This window comes from Bufo bufo, chromosome 8 (genome assembly GCF_905171765.1).
Source record: "Bufo bufo chromosome 8, aBufBuf1.1, whole genome shotgun sequence".
Lineage (NCBI taxonomy): Eukaryota > Metazoa > Chordata > Amphibia > Anura > Bufonidae > Bufo > Bufo bufo.
In genome coordinates this window covers 20,919,365-20,938,825 of record NC_053396.1, presented here as the reverse complement: position 1 = coordinate 20,938,825, position 19,461 = coordinate 20,919,365, and the positions used below count along the sequence as shown (strand labels likewise).

The 19,461-nt window shown below is 43.9% G+C and overlaps 1 protein-coding gene across 1 annotated transcript in view; it reads left to right on the top strand.

Annotated features, from left to right (window-relative positions):
• The window catches only part of CACNA1F (calcium voltage-gated channel subunit alpha1 F), a 123,603-nt gene that overhangs the window by 38,787 nt on the left and 65,355 nt on the right, over positions 1-19,461 (top strand). The window contains exons 10-14 of the mRNA XM_040405000.1: positions 688-771; positions 5,810-5,891; positions 13,150-13,176; positions 13,541-13,701; positions 15,657-15,882. Of these exons, the coding sequence (XP_040260934.1) occupies positions 688-771; positions 5,810-5,891; positions 13,150-13,176; positions 13,541-13,701; positions 15,657-15,882 (580 nt within the window). The remainder of the gene's footprint in view (positions 1-687; positions 772-5,809; positions 5,892-13,149; positions 13,177-13,540; positions 13,702-15,656; positions 15,883-19,461) is intronic.

Here is a 19,461-nt window from a genome sequence, read left to right as displayed (position 1 = left end):
GGCCCATTGTAGAAATGCCTATTCTTGTCCGCAAAATGGACCTGCTCCACGGAACGGAGCAACGGATGCGGACAGCAGGCGGAGTGCTGTCCGAATCTTTTGCGGCCCCATTGAAGTGAATGGGTCCGCATCCGAGCCGCAAAAAACGGCGGCCCGAATGCGGACCCAAACAACGGCCGTGTGCACGCGGCCTAACTGATTGAAATAACCGACCAAATAACTGAAGTGTGAACTCGGCCTAAACCCAGAACCTCATAAATATTAAATAATAACTTTTTGCGAAGCCGCACTCCCAGGATCAAACTGTCTTAATTCCGGTTGCTTTTTTTTTGTATTTTTTTGGGTGAAAAAGTGGCAATCCTATTATTAGGGGGTTGCAGATTACATCCCATGTGAACAAACACAGAGATATCTGTATCTACGTTTAGGCACATAGGGCAAAAATGTGCTAAATTCAGTCCTCCCTATTTAGCAAGTAAAACCCTCCTTTCTGCAAAAAACTCCCCGAGGACCACAGTCTCCTTCTTCTAGAAGACATCTACGCGGGCGTCCTCCTGATACGTCTGTTTCGCACGCGTATTGCTTCAGTCGCTGACATGTCATGTTCTGCGCCTCTGTCTATGTATCTCTTGTGGACAATGTCTATCTGTCTGTCTTGTGCAACGTCCGTCTGTCTCTCACATACAGGCGTCTCTCTGGCCGACTTGACGGGCAGGAGGAAGGGGAGACTTCAATGGTTAATGCATCCTAACCATTCCTCAGAAACCCACAGTAACTTTCTGGCTTGTGTACCCAGTGATTTGTGGCTTACTTGTGACTAGACCCCCCCCTTCATATTGTACCCCACGGGCTGCGGTGTAAAGCTGCACAGTCCTGTTCCCTTACCGGTGTCCCGTGGTCGTGCCACTGATTTGTGCTGTGACGTGTTGGTGAATAGTTTATATCTAGTGATATATTATAGCTAGCCATTTTGTGGATAATTATATATTCAAGGGGATTTTTAGGGTCCATTCACACGTCCCTATGTGTCTAGCAGATCCGTAAATTGCAGATCCGCAAAACACGGACACCGGCAATGGGCGTTCCGCATTTTGCGAAATCGCACATCGCCGGCACTCTCATAGAAAATGCCTTTTCTTGTCCGCAATTGCGGACAAGAACAGAACATGTTCTATTTTTTTGCGGAACGGAAGTGCGGATCCGCAAATGCAGATGCGGACAGCACATTCCGGCCCCATTGAAAATGAATGGGTCCGCACCAGTGCCGCAAAATTGCGGAACAGATGCGGACCCATTTTGCGGACGTGTGAATGGACCCTTAATTGCAATTGACTGGGTAGGTTGGGTCGTGAACATTATGTCCTATGGATATGGGACATGGAAGGATGTGCCCCAGCGCTGGGTCCCGGCCGCCATCTTGCTCTCTTAGTCAGCTGAGACTGAGGGTCCGTTCAGACATCCGTATGAATGGGTCCGCATCCGTTCCGCAACGTTGCGGAACGGGTGCGGACCCATTCATCTCAATGAACTGTGTGCTGTCCGCATCCGTAGTTCCGTTACGCGGCCCCGCAAAGAAAATAGAGCATGTCCTATTCTTATCCGCAGCCACGGACAAGAATAGGCATTTCTATCACAGGGCTGGCCATGTGCGGTCCGCAAAATGCGGACGGCGTCTGTGTTTTGCTGATCCGCAATTTGCGGATGTGTTAATGAGACCCGCATGGTCACTTTCTTCCTCCGTTACGGCTCATGCACGCGACCGTTGTTTTTGTCAGCATTTTTGCCAGATGGGATGCAGATCCATTCACTTCACTGGGGACGCAAAAGACGTGGACAGCACACGTCTGTCCGTTCCGCGCCCTCGCAAAAGAATAGAACTTATACTATACTTGTCCGTTTTACGGACAAGGATAGGACAGTTCTATAGAGGGCAGGACAAAACGTGGAACGCACACGGCTGGATCCGAAAAAACGGCAATGGCCGTGTCCATGAGCCCTTACTCAGCAGCTAAGGGAAAGGACGAGAGATTATTGACTAGGAAGTCATTTATCAGGTGTCTCCCTTTAATTCAGAACACATTTTCGAGACTAATAGATGCTCCCAGGTCTCATGCAGCATCATACTTTAGGCCTCATGCACACGACCGTTTTTCGGGTCCGCTCGGGTGCGGACCCATTCACTTTAATGGCGCCGCAAAAGATGCGGACAGCACTCCGTGTGCTGTCCGCATCCGTTGCTCCGTTCCGTGGCTCCGCAAAAAAAATATAGCATGTCCTATTCTTGTCCTTTTTGCGGACAACAATAGGCATGTCTACAATGGGCCGCCCGTTCCGTTCCGCAAATTGCGGAAGGCACACTGACGGCTTCCGTTTTTTTGCGGATCCGCGGTTTGCGGACCGCAAAAAAAAGGAACGGTCGTGTGCATGAGGCCTTCTAAGGCATGCAAGTGATCCTGAGATTGGACTATTTTTGATGCCAGACCATCAGGAAGTTGTATGTTCACCTTTGAACGCCATTTTACAGTTTATATATACACTTGATATTGGAAACAATCAGCAAGCTTGTCAACAGTTTGGCCTCTTAGCTCTACCACTACAGAGAACAATGCTACATTACGAGGCATACGACTGAAGCAGGTTCTAGGCAGACTTTGAGCTAGCAAGGAATTCTGGGAGATTTCAGCACCAAAGCCTGCAGTGTTGTGAATGCAGCTCTAAAGTAAAACACCAAGTGTAATGTCTTCCATACACATAGATAAATGTTATCCAAACGTTTGGTGGGAGAAACCAACCATTTAATGTGTATTGAGGCCTCCTGACTTTCCCGATGACAGAACATCGAGCCAGGAAGGAATGCTGGGAAATTTCAGCATCAAAGTCTGCAGTGTTGTGAATGCAGCCCTAAGTTAAAACACTGAGGGGGTCATTTATTATGGCTGGATTTTAGACGCCAGTCTTAATAAAGCCCCTGCGCTGGCGGTGGATCGCCTAAGTTATTCACAGTTTCTAAATGTAAACCAGCTTCCTTGCTGGTTTACATTTAGACCATTTTCTCTGCCTAAACCAGGCATAGAAAATGATGAAGGAGGCGGGCCTGCCGGTCTGTCCCCACCCGCACCACGCCCACTTTTTAAGACATATTTCAGTATAATAAATGACCCCCCCCCCCCAAGTGTAACGCCTGCCATAAATGTCATACAAAGTCGAGAAGGCCTGTGTATGGGGGATCAGGAGAGAGCTGTAAGCAGACTGATATCTTGTGTATAGTCCACCTAAGGGCTCATGCACACGAACATATTTTCTTTCCGTTTTTTTTTTTTGCAGACCGTATGCAGAACCATTCATTTCAATGGGTCCGTAGAAAAATGGAAGTTATTCCGTGTGCATTCCGTTTCCGTATGTTAGTTTCGCAAAAAAAAAATAGAGCATGTCCTATTGTCCGCATTACGGACAAGGATAGGACTGTTCTATTAGGGTAAATAATTACAAGAATAGGTGCAATACTGTGGTGGATGCAAACAGTAATATCTGACTAAACCCTCACACTGATGTTAGAAATGAGACTTTAGCCAGTATAGCCTTATATTAAGGACATGCCTGAGCCCGCGCACCACGCCAAGGTTTCTCAAGTGGCACAGGACCTAACGCTAAACCTACCTGTACCGTATGGGTAGTACCAGGAGCCAGTGGGCGAATTACAGCAGCGTAAGGTCTGACTCACAGCAAACAGCTCCCAGTTCCCTCCAGTGTGACTAACCACACATACAATGGGAGGAGGCTCAGAGTCCCACCCATGGCTGGCTGATATGTTGCAGGCCTCACAGGTGCACCTAAATGAGAAACCTTGGCGTGGTGCGCGGGCTCAGGTATGTCCTTAATATAAGGATATACTGGCTAAAGTCTCATTTTTAACATCAGTGTGAGGGTTTAGTCAGATGTTGCTGTTTGCATCCACCACAGTAGTGCATCTATTCTTGTAATTATTTATTCTATATATCATTTCACATCCACACATTTTACCATCTGGTGTAGGATGTCTCTGTGGCACTTGTGGTCTGTTGCGGGCATCCTCCACTGTATGCATTTTCTGCTGGGGATCGCCCTTAGCAACAGACCACTAGCGCAGTATCTGCTCCCCCGAGTATAAATGCACAGCTGCGTTTGGGGTTAAGCATTTCCTGCCTTTTGAGACCACGTATTTTTGTCATTTAAATTGTACTGTTCTATTTGGGGCCAACTATTCCGTTCCGCAAAATATGGAATGCACACGGGCGTCATCCGTATTTTTTGCAGATCTGGTTTTTGCGGACCGTAAAATATATACAGTCGTGCGTGTGCATGAGCCCTAGAGTGGCTTATCTCCCTTTAGAACAAAAGGATTGGGCATATTGAAATCCAACAGCCTGATCCCTCTATACGCATTTGAAGGTCATCTAGACCTGCTGAAAAGGGCATGTTCAGCCGTCATTTATCTTGTGTATGGCCAACTCAGGATGAGTATGATATCCTTTATGTATTTAAAAAAGCACTCTGGGATTATTATTTTGTTTGCCAATATAGTGCGGTACAAGCCATTATTATTATTATTATTATTGGGTATGCCCTGTATATACCTGTTTGATATGCCATTTTGATTCCTTGTTCCTATGGGTTTCCTAATGAATCCTACATTTCTCATCATGCTTGGCTTTTCATAGACAAATGGCCCAGAGTCTCACCACACTGCACTGCTCTATGTAATGGCAGCCATGACAGATTAGTGACACAGCTGCTGTCCCCTCACACCGCAGGGTCTCCATGTTTTTCTATGTGATGCAGCCTCAGCCTGTCATCTCTCGCTCCCCTGTCAGTTCTTCCATGCAGGGAGACCAGTGTAAAGCTACATCCCATAGAACTACACTGGAGAGTCAACACACACAGATACTACAGGCAGGCAGTGTGAGTCAGGAGGTTTATATAACTGCAGCTAATCACTGTATACACTCACCTACTCATATAGGGGAGACATTATATCTTTAACAGATTACAGGGATATACAGAAGAACATGGAGGGTGAACTACACTGGAGAGTCAACACACACAGATAGTACAGGCAGGCAGTGTGAGTCAGGAGGTTTATATAACTGCAGCTAATCACTGTATACACTCACCTACTCATATAGGGGAGACATTATATCTTTAACAGATTACAGGGATATACAGAAGAACATGGAGGGTGGAGAGGAGCCTGAGAGCTGCCAGGAGTGATTTGATAGGTGACCAAGTTCCTGTTTACACATTAGAGCATGGAGTCAGACCTGAGATCACATGACCATAATATCAAAGGTTCAAAATCTATGGATGCAACGGAGTCAGGGGTGAGACAAATTACACTGGTAGAATTCTGGTGGTTGGTTAGTAATATATGTGAAAAAAAAATGCTTTGTTAATGTTTTATGTAGGTTACTTCGATATGTAAACTGTAAAGTGGTGTTACAAGTGGTGGACATGCCCTCTAAATGTGTCAGATTACATATATTAAGAACTGAAGTCAGTATCTAATAAAACAGTACAACCAAGTACAACCGCATTTCACCGTATTTGGCGATCTGATTCACATTTCTATTCCACTGTGATGTTTTATACGTCCGAGTGTACATTTATTTATATGTCTCCCCAATCCGTACCAGGGTTCATTGATATCATTTCAGAAAAGAAGAGAATATATGCGGCCTATAAGAAGAGACTGACACGTAAAAAGATGTAGTGAGTAGGTAATAGATATAACAAAGAAGTCCCAATAACATGTATGTTCTGCATTTTTCTGCAGCCAGCCTTCCTGCAAGCGAGACGACATCACTGAATACAGAGAATATAGACGATGAACATACAAACTGCTGCTCCCTGTGCATGTAAGTCATGATCTATCATTGAAGAGGTTCTTTCAGGAGATATCTATGCTGGAGGGCTCTGAGGACTGGGCGAGGAAAGGAATTAAGTATGTTTCTCAGAGATTTGATGAAGGGGTCCTCAAATCCTTCCAGCAACTTCAGCAGGAATTTGGCCTGCACAGGCCTATGTTCTATGCGTTCTTACAGTTGAGGCACGCGGCACAAGTTATTTCCCATGACTATTGCCAAAACAGTTTTATTTGACCACGTGGTGCGGGCCTCGGCGTCTTATAAGCTCATTTCTTTTGCATACAGCTTTCTCAAGGGAAAATGCCTGGAAGACCCGATAAACGGTCTTAAAGAAAAATGGGGAAAAAGACATAGGAGTTCTCAATGATGCCAAGTGGCAAGACATCCTTGGGAACACACCAAAACCGTCCATCAGCGAGGCTCAGCGACGCCCGCAGCTTTTCTCATTGCACAGGGTGTATAGAACACCCTCAGTGTTATGTAGAATGGGCGTTCGTCCTGGCGCGAAATGCCCTAGATCAGGCATGCTCAACCTGCGGCCCTCCAGCTGTTGTAAAACTACAACTCCCACAATGCCCTTCTGTAGGCTGTTCGGGCATACTGGGAGTTGTAGTTTTGCAACAGCTGGAGGGCCGCAGGTTGAGCATGACTGCCCTAGATGCATAGAGGAGGACGCAGATCTTATTCACATGATGTGGCTCTGTAGGGAGCTAAGTGTATTTTGGACGGATGTCTTTGATACCATAGATAATACATATAGTGTTATTACCCCAAGGGAACCGGTGATCAGTGTATTAGGATATGTTCAGGAGCTAGGAATAAATGAGGGGTGCAAGCTAGCAATTGCTAAGACACTTTATTGTGCAAGACGTTTGATTGCAAAACATTGGATCCAGCCCATCGGCCCGAATAAACAAGAATGGGTGGGGTACGTTAACGCTTTGGTTGGGTTGGAAAGGGGTATATACAAAAAGAGAGGGGCTATCAAGAAATTTAGGAAACATTGGGAGTGCTGGGTTACGCAATCTGGTCTGGCTTCACAAGATTTGATGAGGCTCTGGGTGCGAGATAGTCTGCCAATGTTGGGCCTGATTTAGGGTTACATAGGTAGGTTGATGTCAACTATAGTTATATTGACCAACAGGGAGGACACTGCACAGAGGGGGGGAGGGGGAGGGGGAGGGGGTAGTTGTCTGTTTGCTCCTTGTGCCAAGTTGGTGCGCATGCGCAGCAGGTTTAATTTTAAATTAAAATTAATTAAAGCAAGAAATAAGAGCATAAGCTTACAGCCATACTTTCTCTGACAAGCAGGTGGATTTCACTATCTACTATGTATAATGAAACTAATGTTTTATTGCACGTTGTAGTACTTATACTTTATTGTACCTCGATGTATGTATTTTTGCTGTATGCTTACAGTTGCTCTGTCAATAAAAATTATCTGATATTAAAAAAAATATTTCAGCATGATCAACCCTATTAAACAAGGCATGCTGGCTGGTAGGGCTCACCATGCTGATTAAAACGATACCCTTCTTTTGTCTATGCTAAACAGCTGCAGAGAAATCTGTGTTGTATTCAGATGAGCAATTGAAGCACCAGGAGGAGGGGCTGAACTGTTTGAGCACTGCTTTGTAAAGCACCCTGTGCTCTGCACACTCCGCCCTCCCCTTAATTGACAGGCCTAGACATCAGTATGCTGAAGGCAGAACTGTGTCCTAGCATGTACATATCATATGCACTACCTACTGTAGCCTTACCACATTGAGATATGCTTAGAAAGCTAATATACATGTAATTGCTTTATACACAGGCACAATATTTGATTATAAAGACACCAGTAATATGTATTAGCTTTCTAAGTATAGAAAAACATTATTTTCTATGTGGTAATGCTATGTCTTAGTGTTAAGTGGCCATAATACCGGTATACACGTGTATTCACACCCGTATTTTCTGTCCTTGTGCGATCCGCAACATTTTTTTGCAGACCCATTCATTTCTATCGGGCCGCAGAAAAATTCGGATACGGATGAGCCGCAAATGATAGAACACGTCCTATTCTTCAATGTTTTGCAGACAAAAATGAGCATTTTTTCAGTGGGGTTCGTGAAAAGTGCAGGTCGCACACAGACCACATCCGTATTTTGTAGAACCGCAGTTTGCAGACGGTCGTGTGAAAGCACCCTTATGCACGTGTGAAATTGTCCCAACACTGACCCATTACTTGTAGAAGACAAGCCCCCCCCAAACAATGGAGAGGCGGGTCTATAATTGGACATATTCAGTCTAGTGTGAATGCACCCTTACACTTGTGTTAAACTGGCCCAACACTGACCAATTACTAGTAGAAGACAAGCCCCTTCCCCCAACACTGCCGAGGCGGGACTATGATTAGACATGTTCAATCTTTGGTACTTGCAGATAGGCCTTGTTTATATTTCTGTGTCCATTTCACGTACGTGAAAAAATCGGTACATGTTTCATCCATGAAGATACCCATGTTTGGTCCATGTGTCCATTTTTTGTCCTCCATTATATTCCACGGACATTGCTCGTTAAAGGGGTGGTCCGGGTTCAGAGCTGAACCCGGACATACCCATAATTTCACCCAGGCAGCCCCCCTGATGTTAACATCGGACTATTTCATGCTCCGATGCTCTCCCTTGCCCTGAGCAGGATCCCACAGGGCAAGGGCTCTTTTATTTACCATTACACACTGCCGGGCGGAGGCTTCCGCCCAGCCTGCCCATCAGTGCTGGTGATGTCACCGGGCCCACTGCTGGGCGGAAGCCTCCGCCTGACAGCCCAAAGGAGAGCCCGGTACATCACCGGAACTCCAGAAAATGCTGCAGGGCAAAGGAGAGCATTGGAGAAGTTCATGCTCCGATGCTCAAGTCAGGGGGGGCTGTCTGGGTGAAAATATGGGTATGTCCGGGTTCAGCTTTAATTTCCAGATCATCTCCTATTAGTAGTCAGTGACAAACGGACTAAACAGGCACGCAACACGGATGTTGCGTCCGTGTTTTTTCACAGACCCATAGACAATAATGGGCATGTTTGGTCCGCACCACAAAACAAAGTAGTTCATGTCTCGCTCACCCACGGTCGGTAAAAAAGTATCGATGTGTGAACAAACACATAGAAATCAATGGGTACATTTGCTGTCTGTGGAAAATGCGGACATCACAAGTCAGTAAAAAATGGAAATGTGATCGAGGCCATATTTAGTAACATAGTAACATAACAGAAAAAAGACATTTGTCCATCCAGTTCGGCCTGTTATCCTGCAAGTTGATCCAGAGGAAGACAAAAAAAACCCCTGTGAGGTAGAAGCCAACCTTCCCCACTTTAGGGGAACAAAAAATTCCTTCCCGACTCTAATCAGACATCAGAATAACTCCCTGGATCCCCGACCCCTCTCTAGTAGCTATAGCCTGTAATATTATTACACTCCAGAAATACATCCAGGCCCCTCTTGAATTCCTTTATTGTACTCCCCATCACCACCTCCTCAGGCAGAGAGCTCCATAGTCTCACTGCTCTTACCGTAAAGAATCCTCTTCTATGTTTGTGTACAAACCTTCTTTCCTCCAGACGCAGAGGATGTCCCCTCATCACAGTCCTGGGGATAAATAGATGATGGGAAAGATCTCTGTACTGACCCCTGATATATTTATACATAGTTATTAGATCTCCCCTCAGTCGTCTTTTTTCTAAAGTGAATAACCCTAATTTTGATAATCTTTCAGGGTACTGTAGTTGCCCCATTCCAGTTATTACTTTAGTTGCCCTCCTCTGGACCCTCTCCAGCTCTGCTATGTCTGCCTTATTCACAGGAGCCCAGAACTGTACACAGTCCTCCATGTGTGGTCTGACCAGTGATTTGTAAAGTGGTAGGACTATATTCTTATCACGGGCATCTATGCCCCTTTTGATGCAACCCATTATCTTTTTGGCCTTGGCAGCAGCTGCCTGACACTGGTTTTTGCAGCTTAGTTTGCTGTTTATTAAAATTCCTAGATCCTTTTCCATGTCAGTGTTACCCAGTGTTTTATCATTTAGTATGTACGGGTGACTTGCATTATTCCTTCCCATGTGCATAACCTTACATTTGTCAGTGTTAAACCTCATCTGCCACTTATCTGCCCAAGCCTGCAATCTATCCAGATCCCTCTGTAGCCGTATACTGTCCTCTGTAGTGTATATACAGTATACTGTCCTCTGTAGTATATATACAGTATACTGTCCTCTGTAGTGTATATATACAGTATACTGTCCTCTGTAGTATATATACAGTATACTGTCCTCTGTAGTGTATATACAGTATACTGTCCTCTGTAGTGTATATATAGTATACTGTCCTCTGTAGTATATATACAGTATACTGTCCTCTGTAGTGTATATATACAGTATACTGTCCTCTGTAGTGTATATATACAGTATACTGTCCTCTGTAGTGTATATATAGTATACTGTCCTCTGTAGTATATATACAGTATACTGTCCTCTGTAGTGTATATATACAGTATACTGTCCTCTGTAGTATATATACAGTATACTGTCCTCTGTAGTATATATATACAGTATACTGTCCTCTGTAGTATATATACAGTATACTGTCCTCTGTAGTGTATATACAGTATACTGTCCTCTGTAGTGTATATATACAGTATACTGTCCTCTGTAGTATATATACAGTATACTGTCCTCTGTAGTATATATACAGTATACTGTCCTCTGTAGTGTATATATACAGTATACTGTCCTCTGTAGTGTATATATACAGTATACTGTCCTCTGTAGTATATATATACAGTATACTGTCCTCTGTAGTATATATACAGTATACTGTCCTCTGTAGTGTATATATACAGTATACTGTCCTCTGTAGTATATATACAGTATACTGTCCTCTGTAGTGTATATATACAGTATACTGTCCTCTGTAGTGTATATATACAGTATACTGTCCTCTGTAGTATATATACAGTATACTGTCCTCTGTAGTGTATATACAGTATACTGTCCTCTGTAGTATATATATACAGTATACTGTCCTCTGTAGTATATATACAGTATACTGTCCTCTGTAGTGTATATATACAGTATACTGTCCTCTGTAGTATATATACAGTATACTGTCCTCTGTAGTATATATACAGTATACTGTCCTCTGTAGTGTATATATACAGTATACTGTCCTCTGTAGTGTATATATACAGTATACTGTCCTCTGTAGTGTATATATACAGTATACTGTCCTCTGTAGTATATATACAGTATACTGTCCTCTGTAGTATATATATAGTATACTGTCCTCTGTAGTATATATACAGTATACTGTCCTCTGTAGAGTATATATACTGTCCTCTGTAGTATATATACAGTATACTGTCCTCTGTAGTGTATATATACAGTATACTGTCCTCTGTAGTATATATACAGTATACTGTCCTCTGTAGTATATATACAGTATACTGTCCTCTGTAGTATATATACAGTATACTGTCCTCTGTAGTGTATATACAGTATACTGTCCTCTGTAGTATATATACAGTATACTGTCCTCTGTAGTATATATACAGTATACTGTCCTCTGTAGTATATATACAGTATACTGTCCTCTGTAGTGTATATATACAGTATACTGTCCTCTGTAGTATATATACAGTATACTGTCCTCTGTAGTAGTGTACTGTCTTCTGTAGTATATATACAGTATACTGTCCTCTGTAGTATATATACAGTATACTGTCCTCTGTAGTATATATACAGTATACTGTCCTCTGTAGTATATATACAGTATACTGTCCTCTGTAGTATATATACAGTATATACTGTCCTCTGTAGTGTATATACAGTATACTGTCCTCTGTAGTATATATACAGTATATACTGTCCTCTTTAGTATATATACAGTATACTGTCCTCTGTAGTATATATACAGTATACTGTCCTCTGTAGTATATATACAGTATACTGTCCTCTGTAGTATATATACAGTATACTGTCCTCTGTAGTATATATACAGTATATACTGTCCTCTGTAGTGTATATACAGTATACTGTCCTCTGTAGTATATATACAGTATATACTGTCCTCTGTAGTATATATACAGTATACTGTCCTCTGTAGAGTATATATACTGTCCTCTGTAGTATATATACAGTATACTGTCCTCTGTAGTGTATATATACAGTATACTGTCCTCTGTAGTATATATACAGTATACTGTCCTCTGTAGTATATATACAGTATACTGTCCTCTGTAGTATATATACAGTATACTGTCCTCTGTAGTGTATATACAGTATACTGTCCTCTGTAGTATATATACAGTATACTGTCCTCTGTAGTATATATACAGTATACTGTCCTCTGTAGTATATATACAGTATACTGTCCTCTGTAGTATATATACAGTATACTGTCCTCTGTAGTATATATACAGTATACTGTCCTCTGTAGTATATATACAGTATACTGTCCTCTGTAGTATATATACAGTATACTGTCCTCTGTAGTGTATATACAGTATACTGTCCTCTGTAGTATATATACAGTATACTGTCCTCTGTAGTATATATACAGTATACTGTCCTCTGTAGTATATATACAGTATACTGTCCTCTGTAGTATATATACAGTATACTGTCCTCTGTAGTGTATATATACAGTATACTGTCCTCTGTAGTATATATACAGTATACTGTCCTCTGTAGTATATATACAGTATACTGTCCTCTGTAGTGTATATATACAGTATACTGTCCTCTGTAGTATATATACAGTATACTGTCCTCTGTAGTATATATACAGTATACTGTCCTCTGTAGTATATATACAGTATACTGTCCTCTGTAGTATATATACAGTATATACTGTCCTCTGTAGTATATATACAGTATACTGTCCTCTTCAGTGTAAATTACTTTACTCAGTTCAGTGTCATCTGCGAAAATTGATACTTTACTATGCAAGCCTTCTACGAGATCATTAATAAATATATTGAAGAGAATAGGGCCCAATACTGACCCCTGAGGTACCCCACTAGTGACAGTGACCCAATCTGAGTGTGTACCGTTAATAACCACCCTCTGTTTTCTATCCCTCAGCCAGTTACTTACCCACACACAGACATTTTCTCCCAGTCCGAGCTTTCTCTATTTAGTCAAATTAATCATCTGTCTGGATATCAAATACATTTGCAACTAATTCTTCTGTTTCTATTATTTGCTTATGCAGGAGCAAGCTGGGTCAGACAGGTTGCTGGTAAGTAATGACAATGCTATTACACCCTTTTTGGCTTAAACCTTGTTCACACATTGCTGTTTTGATGCAGCAACCATTGTGTGACCTCAGTGTTTCCCTATGGCGGAAAGGCAACAAGCAGAAGAATTCCAGCCATGAGAGATTTCTTGTAATTGTCAGGGAACATTTTCGATGAGACCACGCAGAGATTTCAGCTGGTAGTTGACTTAGATTTAAATTGTAATTTATGCCACTTTTCGGGCGCAGCTTTTACCTCTATTTTTGCCACTTTTGCAATGAAAATACTCGAGGCATCTGCTAGAAAATAGATGCTTCTAAATTCATATATGTCAGTTTTTAATAAACAATATGTGTTCTCCGACAGTCGAAAGCTGAGACGATGGAACAGAGCTTTAAGGAGGAGATGTCGTCTGGCGGTAAAATCTGTCACTTTCTATTGGATGGTTCTGATCCTGGTTTTTCTGAACACGCTGACCATAGCATCTGAGCACTACCGGCAGCCGGAATGGCTGACTCAGATACAAGGTAGGAGGCTTGATGTATAGATCAGATTTGGATAGTTTAAAGAGGTTTTCCTATCACAGACAATGCGGGCATATTGCTAGGATATGCCTCCATTGTTTGATGGGTGCGGGTCCCACCTCTGGAACCCACACCTACACCGAGAACGGAGCCCCGAAAGTTCTGGAGAGCGCACTGCGCATGCGCAGCCGCCCTCCATTCATTTCTATGGGGCTGTCGAAAATAGCCGAGCACTGGCTCGGATAATTCTGTCGGCCCCATAGAAATGAATGGGAGAGGTGATCGCGCAAGCGCTGTGTGCTCTCATTCACTTGTATGGGGAGAGCGCTTGGCGGTGGCCGGACCCCGCTCCATTCTCGGCGTAGATGCCGGTCCCAGAGGTGCCCCCTAGCAATATGCCCCCATTGCCTGTGATGGTAATACCCCTTTAAAGGGGTTGGCCCATCTCATATATTGGTGGCATAGCGCTAGGATATGCCACCAATCTCAGAGACCTCAGGGACCCACACCTATCTCTAGAACGTGGCCGCCAAAGTGAAAAAGTGCACAGGATGCTCTCGATTCACTTCTATGGAAGTTATGAAAAGAGCAGAGTGAGCGCGCTTGGCTATTTCTAGAGCTCCCAGTGAAGTGAATGGAGACAGCACTCTACAAGAGCCACCATCTCTCCTTTCACCTCTATGGGAGTTACGTAAACAGCTGAGCCGGTGCTCAACTATTTTCAGCACTCCTCTATAAATCAGTGGAGGGCGGCCGCGCTTTCGTGGTGCGCCCTCTTTCACTTTGATGGCCCCATTCTAGAGATAGCTACAGGTCCCAGAGGTGGTACCTGCACCTATTTGACATAGCGATATGCCACCAATGTATGAAATGGGCCAACCCCTTTAAGACCCTTTTACACAGGTTGAGGATTGGGCCAGTTATGGGGAACGAGAGCTCCTACGAAAGCTCGTTTCCTATAACTGCCCCATGTAAATGTGCCGAAAAAAGGGCAAAACTCTTGTTTGTCAGGTCACCCAATTGTTTATTCGTTATAAAAAATCCTTGTTCGTCAGCATCACATCCCTGTTAACACACAGTAATGAGCTGCCATCAAACAATGAATCTGTGTGAGGATGAACGATCCTAGTAGTGATCGTTCATCCCCATGCAGAGCGTATCATTGCTGCATGTAAATGCAGCGCACACGAGGGAGCAATGATCGGTAGCGAATGGTTTATTCCTGATCATTGCCCTGTGTACTGGCTCATGTAAATGGACCCTTATAACTCATTATATTGAGTTCAGACTGCTCAATGCAGGTTTCATTGTTTTCTTAACTATTAAGTTGTAGGGAACATTTTCACTTGATGTATTGACCTTCACTTTGCCCAATTCCTATGACCACTGTAAGGATCTGTCCTTGAGGGCGGGTTAGGCAGTGACACATAAAATGGACATCAAAGGTTAAAAGTCCAAATAGGGTTTATTTCCTTCCTAAACACCACAGGCATCCAATTTCTGCATCCACATGGGTGAAACCACGGCACAAAATAATACATGAATAAAATACCTGCCCGTCTGGGCACTAACTAACTAAACAGAAGGTTACCTCACCTAGGTACTTCAGAACAAACAGGGGGATCAGGCTTTGTACAGCCTCCAAGCTCTGACCCAGACTGACAATTTGATTCCCATTAACTATCTGAGAACAACTTAGGCTAGGGGGAATAGCGGTACTGGAGTGGGGTGGAATGGTAGGTCCCTCTACCAATTTTACCTACCATTCCCCAAAAAAATCTAGCCCATAAATAAAGTCTGAATAAACCAGTTCCAGCAAACTATACTTTGTTGAAATCATACAGCCATTTGGATTCCTATTATCTCACCCATCTGAGCAATCTTGGATAGATCTAATCCTTCCCCCCCCCCCAGAACTTTACCAAGGACATTGTTACACCACCCTTCTTATTTTTCAGGCTATGCTAATAAGGTGCTGCTTTCTCTCTTCACTCTGGAAATGCTCCTGAAATTGTACAGTCTGGGTTTCCAGGCCTATTTTGTGTCATTCTTCAATCGATTTGACTGCTTTGTCGTATGCGGTGGCATCCTGGAGACCGTTCTTGTTGAGTTCCATATCATGTCCCCGCTGGGAATATCTGTCCTTCGCTGTGTGCGGCTGCTAAGGATCTTCAAGGTCACAAGGTCAGCAGGACGAGGTGTGCTGTCACACGAGTCTGAGTGTCTTTGCGGACTGTAATTCAATTAAAGGGATTGCACTTTGCAGCTAGCGTTAGGAAGGCATCTTTTCTTAAAAGATTCTGGGGGTCATTTATTATCCAGAAATACCCCTCGGTTAGTTGCGCCGCAATCTGCAACTTTTCTCCACTCACGCCAGGTCGAAAATAGTGGGCGGGGAAGGGGACGGGCAGCAGGCCTATCATATTCATCTATTTCTATGTGTGTTTTAGGCGTAGAAAATGGTCTAAATGTAAGCCAGTTAGGAAACCGTCTTACATTTAGACTGGAGGTGGATGTGCCGAAGTTATGTAGAGGCCGGCGCCAGATATAGGGTTTATTAAGACCAGCGTTTGTTTTCATAAATGATCATTAGGAGTCTGACTGCAGGGACCCCCCCACACACACACACACAATCCTTAAAGGGGTTATCCAACCCATATGCCCGGGCCCCAATGTAAGTACACAATGTACTTACCTGGCTCCCTGGCACCCATGCTGCTGAAGACTGCATGGCCAACGCTGCTTCTCCCTGAAAACATCCGGTGTTGGGGGGGGGCAGCCAATGGCAGGTGGTGACGGGGACGAGCTTCCCTAGCATCGCGGGTGACGCTAGGGAGGCTCGTCCCCGTCATTGGCTGCACCCCCCCATGCCTGATGTTTTCATCCTGGCACTGGGAGAAGCAGCGGGGACCAGGAGCGACACAGCTGCTGCGGAGCCAGGTAAGTACATTGTGTGTGAGTGGCCCAAGCATATGGAGGGGCATTTTAGAGCATGGATAACCCCTTTAAAAGAAACCAAAGAGGTATCATCCCAAGAAAAGAGAACCATCTCGCTAGCATCACCTTGTGGAAGTGGCTCCAACTTTTTAACTACAGTCCTCTTGGGACAAACCTCTTTTGAATATTATTTTCCCATTGAGCATTGCCAATACGTCTCCATACATAGCTGGTCTCTTTAAGGAGAACAGCACCCTGCCTAAAAGAAACCAGTCTTGTTCATAATGCAGTCCAATCTGAGAGCTGCATATCATAGAGCAGGAGGAGCTGAGCAGACTGATATATACTGTAGTTTATCGGAAAATATTCTGTATAACTTGTCATTTATTGCTCTAAAACTCTGCAGTTTTTGGCGTAGGAGTCCAGTGGGCGGTCCTACTCAGTGATTGACAGCCTTTCATGCATGATTTTTGCACAGAGATATCTGTCAGTCACTGATGGGACTTCCCATTGGATGTCTAATCATAGAAAGAGCAGAGGGATTTCAATCTGGCAGAGGCTTTCTTCCCTCTCTCCGCTAAGGATGCATATGCATGCTCGGCCGGGTGTTTGTGGGTGTGCGGAGGGCCAGGACAGACAGCCATTGCCCGAAGAACACTGTGTAATGTGCATAGCCGAGCTTAGCTTAGATCAATAAATATCAAGTTATACTGAACTCGTTTCCCACAAAGCTATCAATCTGCTCGGCTCCCACTGGTTTGTAACACGCTCCCAGCTGCATTTTCAACATGGCAGGTTCCCTTTAAGATGATGCGACACACATGAGATGTGTATCTGTAGACCACGGGCATGTCAAGCTAAGCTCGGCTATGCACATTACACAGTGTTCTTCGGGCAATGCCTGTCTGTCCTGGCCCTCCGCACACCCACAAACACCTGGCCAAGCATGCATATGCATCCTGAGCGGAGAGAGGGAAGAAAGCCTCTGCCAGATTGAAATCCAACTCCCCTGATATCTGTCGTTGGAGGAGAGTCGGGAGTCCCCCATACACAGCAGATGGTTGGGCCAATCTCACCGAAATTGGCAGGTTCTGCCAACATTTATCCAATGTGAATGGCCATGTGTAGTGAGACCTGCTGACAATTTGATGTCTATAGTAGTACATAAATAAAATAAGTTAGATCTATCAGTAAAGTTCTTATGTCTCTGGGCAGCTTAAAGGGGTTGTCTCACTTCAGCAAATCGCGTATATATTATATAGAAAAACTTAAAGGGGTTTTCCCAGACTTTAATACTGATTGAGAAGGCATCAGCGTTTGCAGTAGCGCCGTGACCTCCTCTCAGCTCACCAGGCACAGCGCCAATCAGCAGGGATCCCAGGTGTCGGACCCCCACCAATCAGATACAGATGACCTATCCAGAGGACAGTAAGTCTCAGAAAAAAACGCTTTAATACAAGGCACTTACTAATGTATTGTGATTGTCCATATTGCCTTCTTTGCTGGCTGGATTCATTTTTCCATCACATTATACACTGTTCGTTTCCAGGGGTTATGACCACCCTGCAATCCATCAGCAGTGGTCGTACCTCTCTGGTGGCCTGGACCGTGGGAGTGCACATAGGCACGTATGCGCAGCAGCTCCCGTCCCAGCCATCTCAAATCTGCGCCACAGCAGTGGCCATAACCCCTGGATATGAGCAGTGTATAATGTGATGGAAAAACGAATCCAGCCAGCAAAGGAGGCAATATGGACAATCACAATACATTAGTAAGTGTCTTGTATTAACTCTGCCTACATGATAAATGCCATTACAGTTGGATAATGTACCCCACTGTATGCCTATATGGAGCAGCCTTCCGGCGGAGGTATATGTCGGGATATTCTTGCAATGTATACCTCCAGTGTAGGTGAACAGAGCCTTAGCTGTGACATAAATATCTATAATAGGAGAGACTCTGAATATTAGTATAACTGTGATTAAACAATCTTTAAAACCACCATCCAAAATTATAATATAAGTGATGCACAAGACGTGCAAGAGTGAATCATTAAACATGCTGAGTTCATCCAGAGATTCATATCGCACCCGCTGTCTTCCTTAAATAGCAACTTTCACAGTTTTCATTGTGTCATGTCCGCCTGAAGAGAACAGTGGGTGCCGTACATCAGGACACTTTCATCCTGAGATCATCTCTCTCGTTCCTTTATGCGGTCTGGTTCTATGAAGCATTAATTGAGAGGCTTATACCATTCAGAGGTGCATCTTTAAATTGTGCTTCACAGAAATCCTGCAGATACATTTGTAGAGAGAGACCTATTGTACATTATTGGCGAGCCTGTCAGAGGTTTGATCATGTCCCCAAGCTTCTCGTCCTAGTCTCATTTCTTCTTCTTCTCTTTCAGTGTAATAGCAATAATGTAGAGATTACAGGAATTGCAGAAGGCAGCTTTCCAGTCTTCTGAATGGTGCCTAGTTTTGCTGTAATTCATGCTCCTGCATTGGTATATAATTAAGGTATTCAAGGAGTCTGGAAATAGGACAGACAAGCAGGACACAGAGAGGAGGAAGCCAGATGTTGAGTCAGCAAAAGGAACCAGGCAGACAGTCCAAAGGACATGGCAGTGGCATAGCCAGAGACAAGGCCAGGGTCAGGAACAAATTTAGAAGGCAATCAGCAGTAGAACAAAAGGAACCAGGCAGACAGTCTAAAGGACATGGCAGGGGCATAGCCAGTGACAAAGCCAGGGTCAGGAACAAGTTCAGAAGGCAATCAGCAGTAGAACAAAAGGAACCAGGCAGACAGTCTAAAGGACATGGCTGT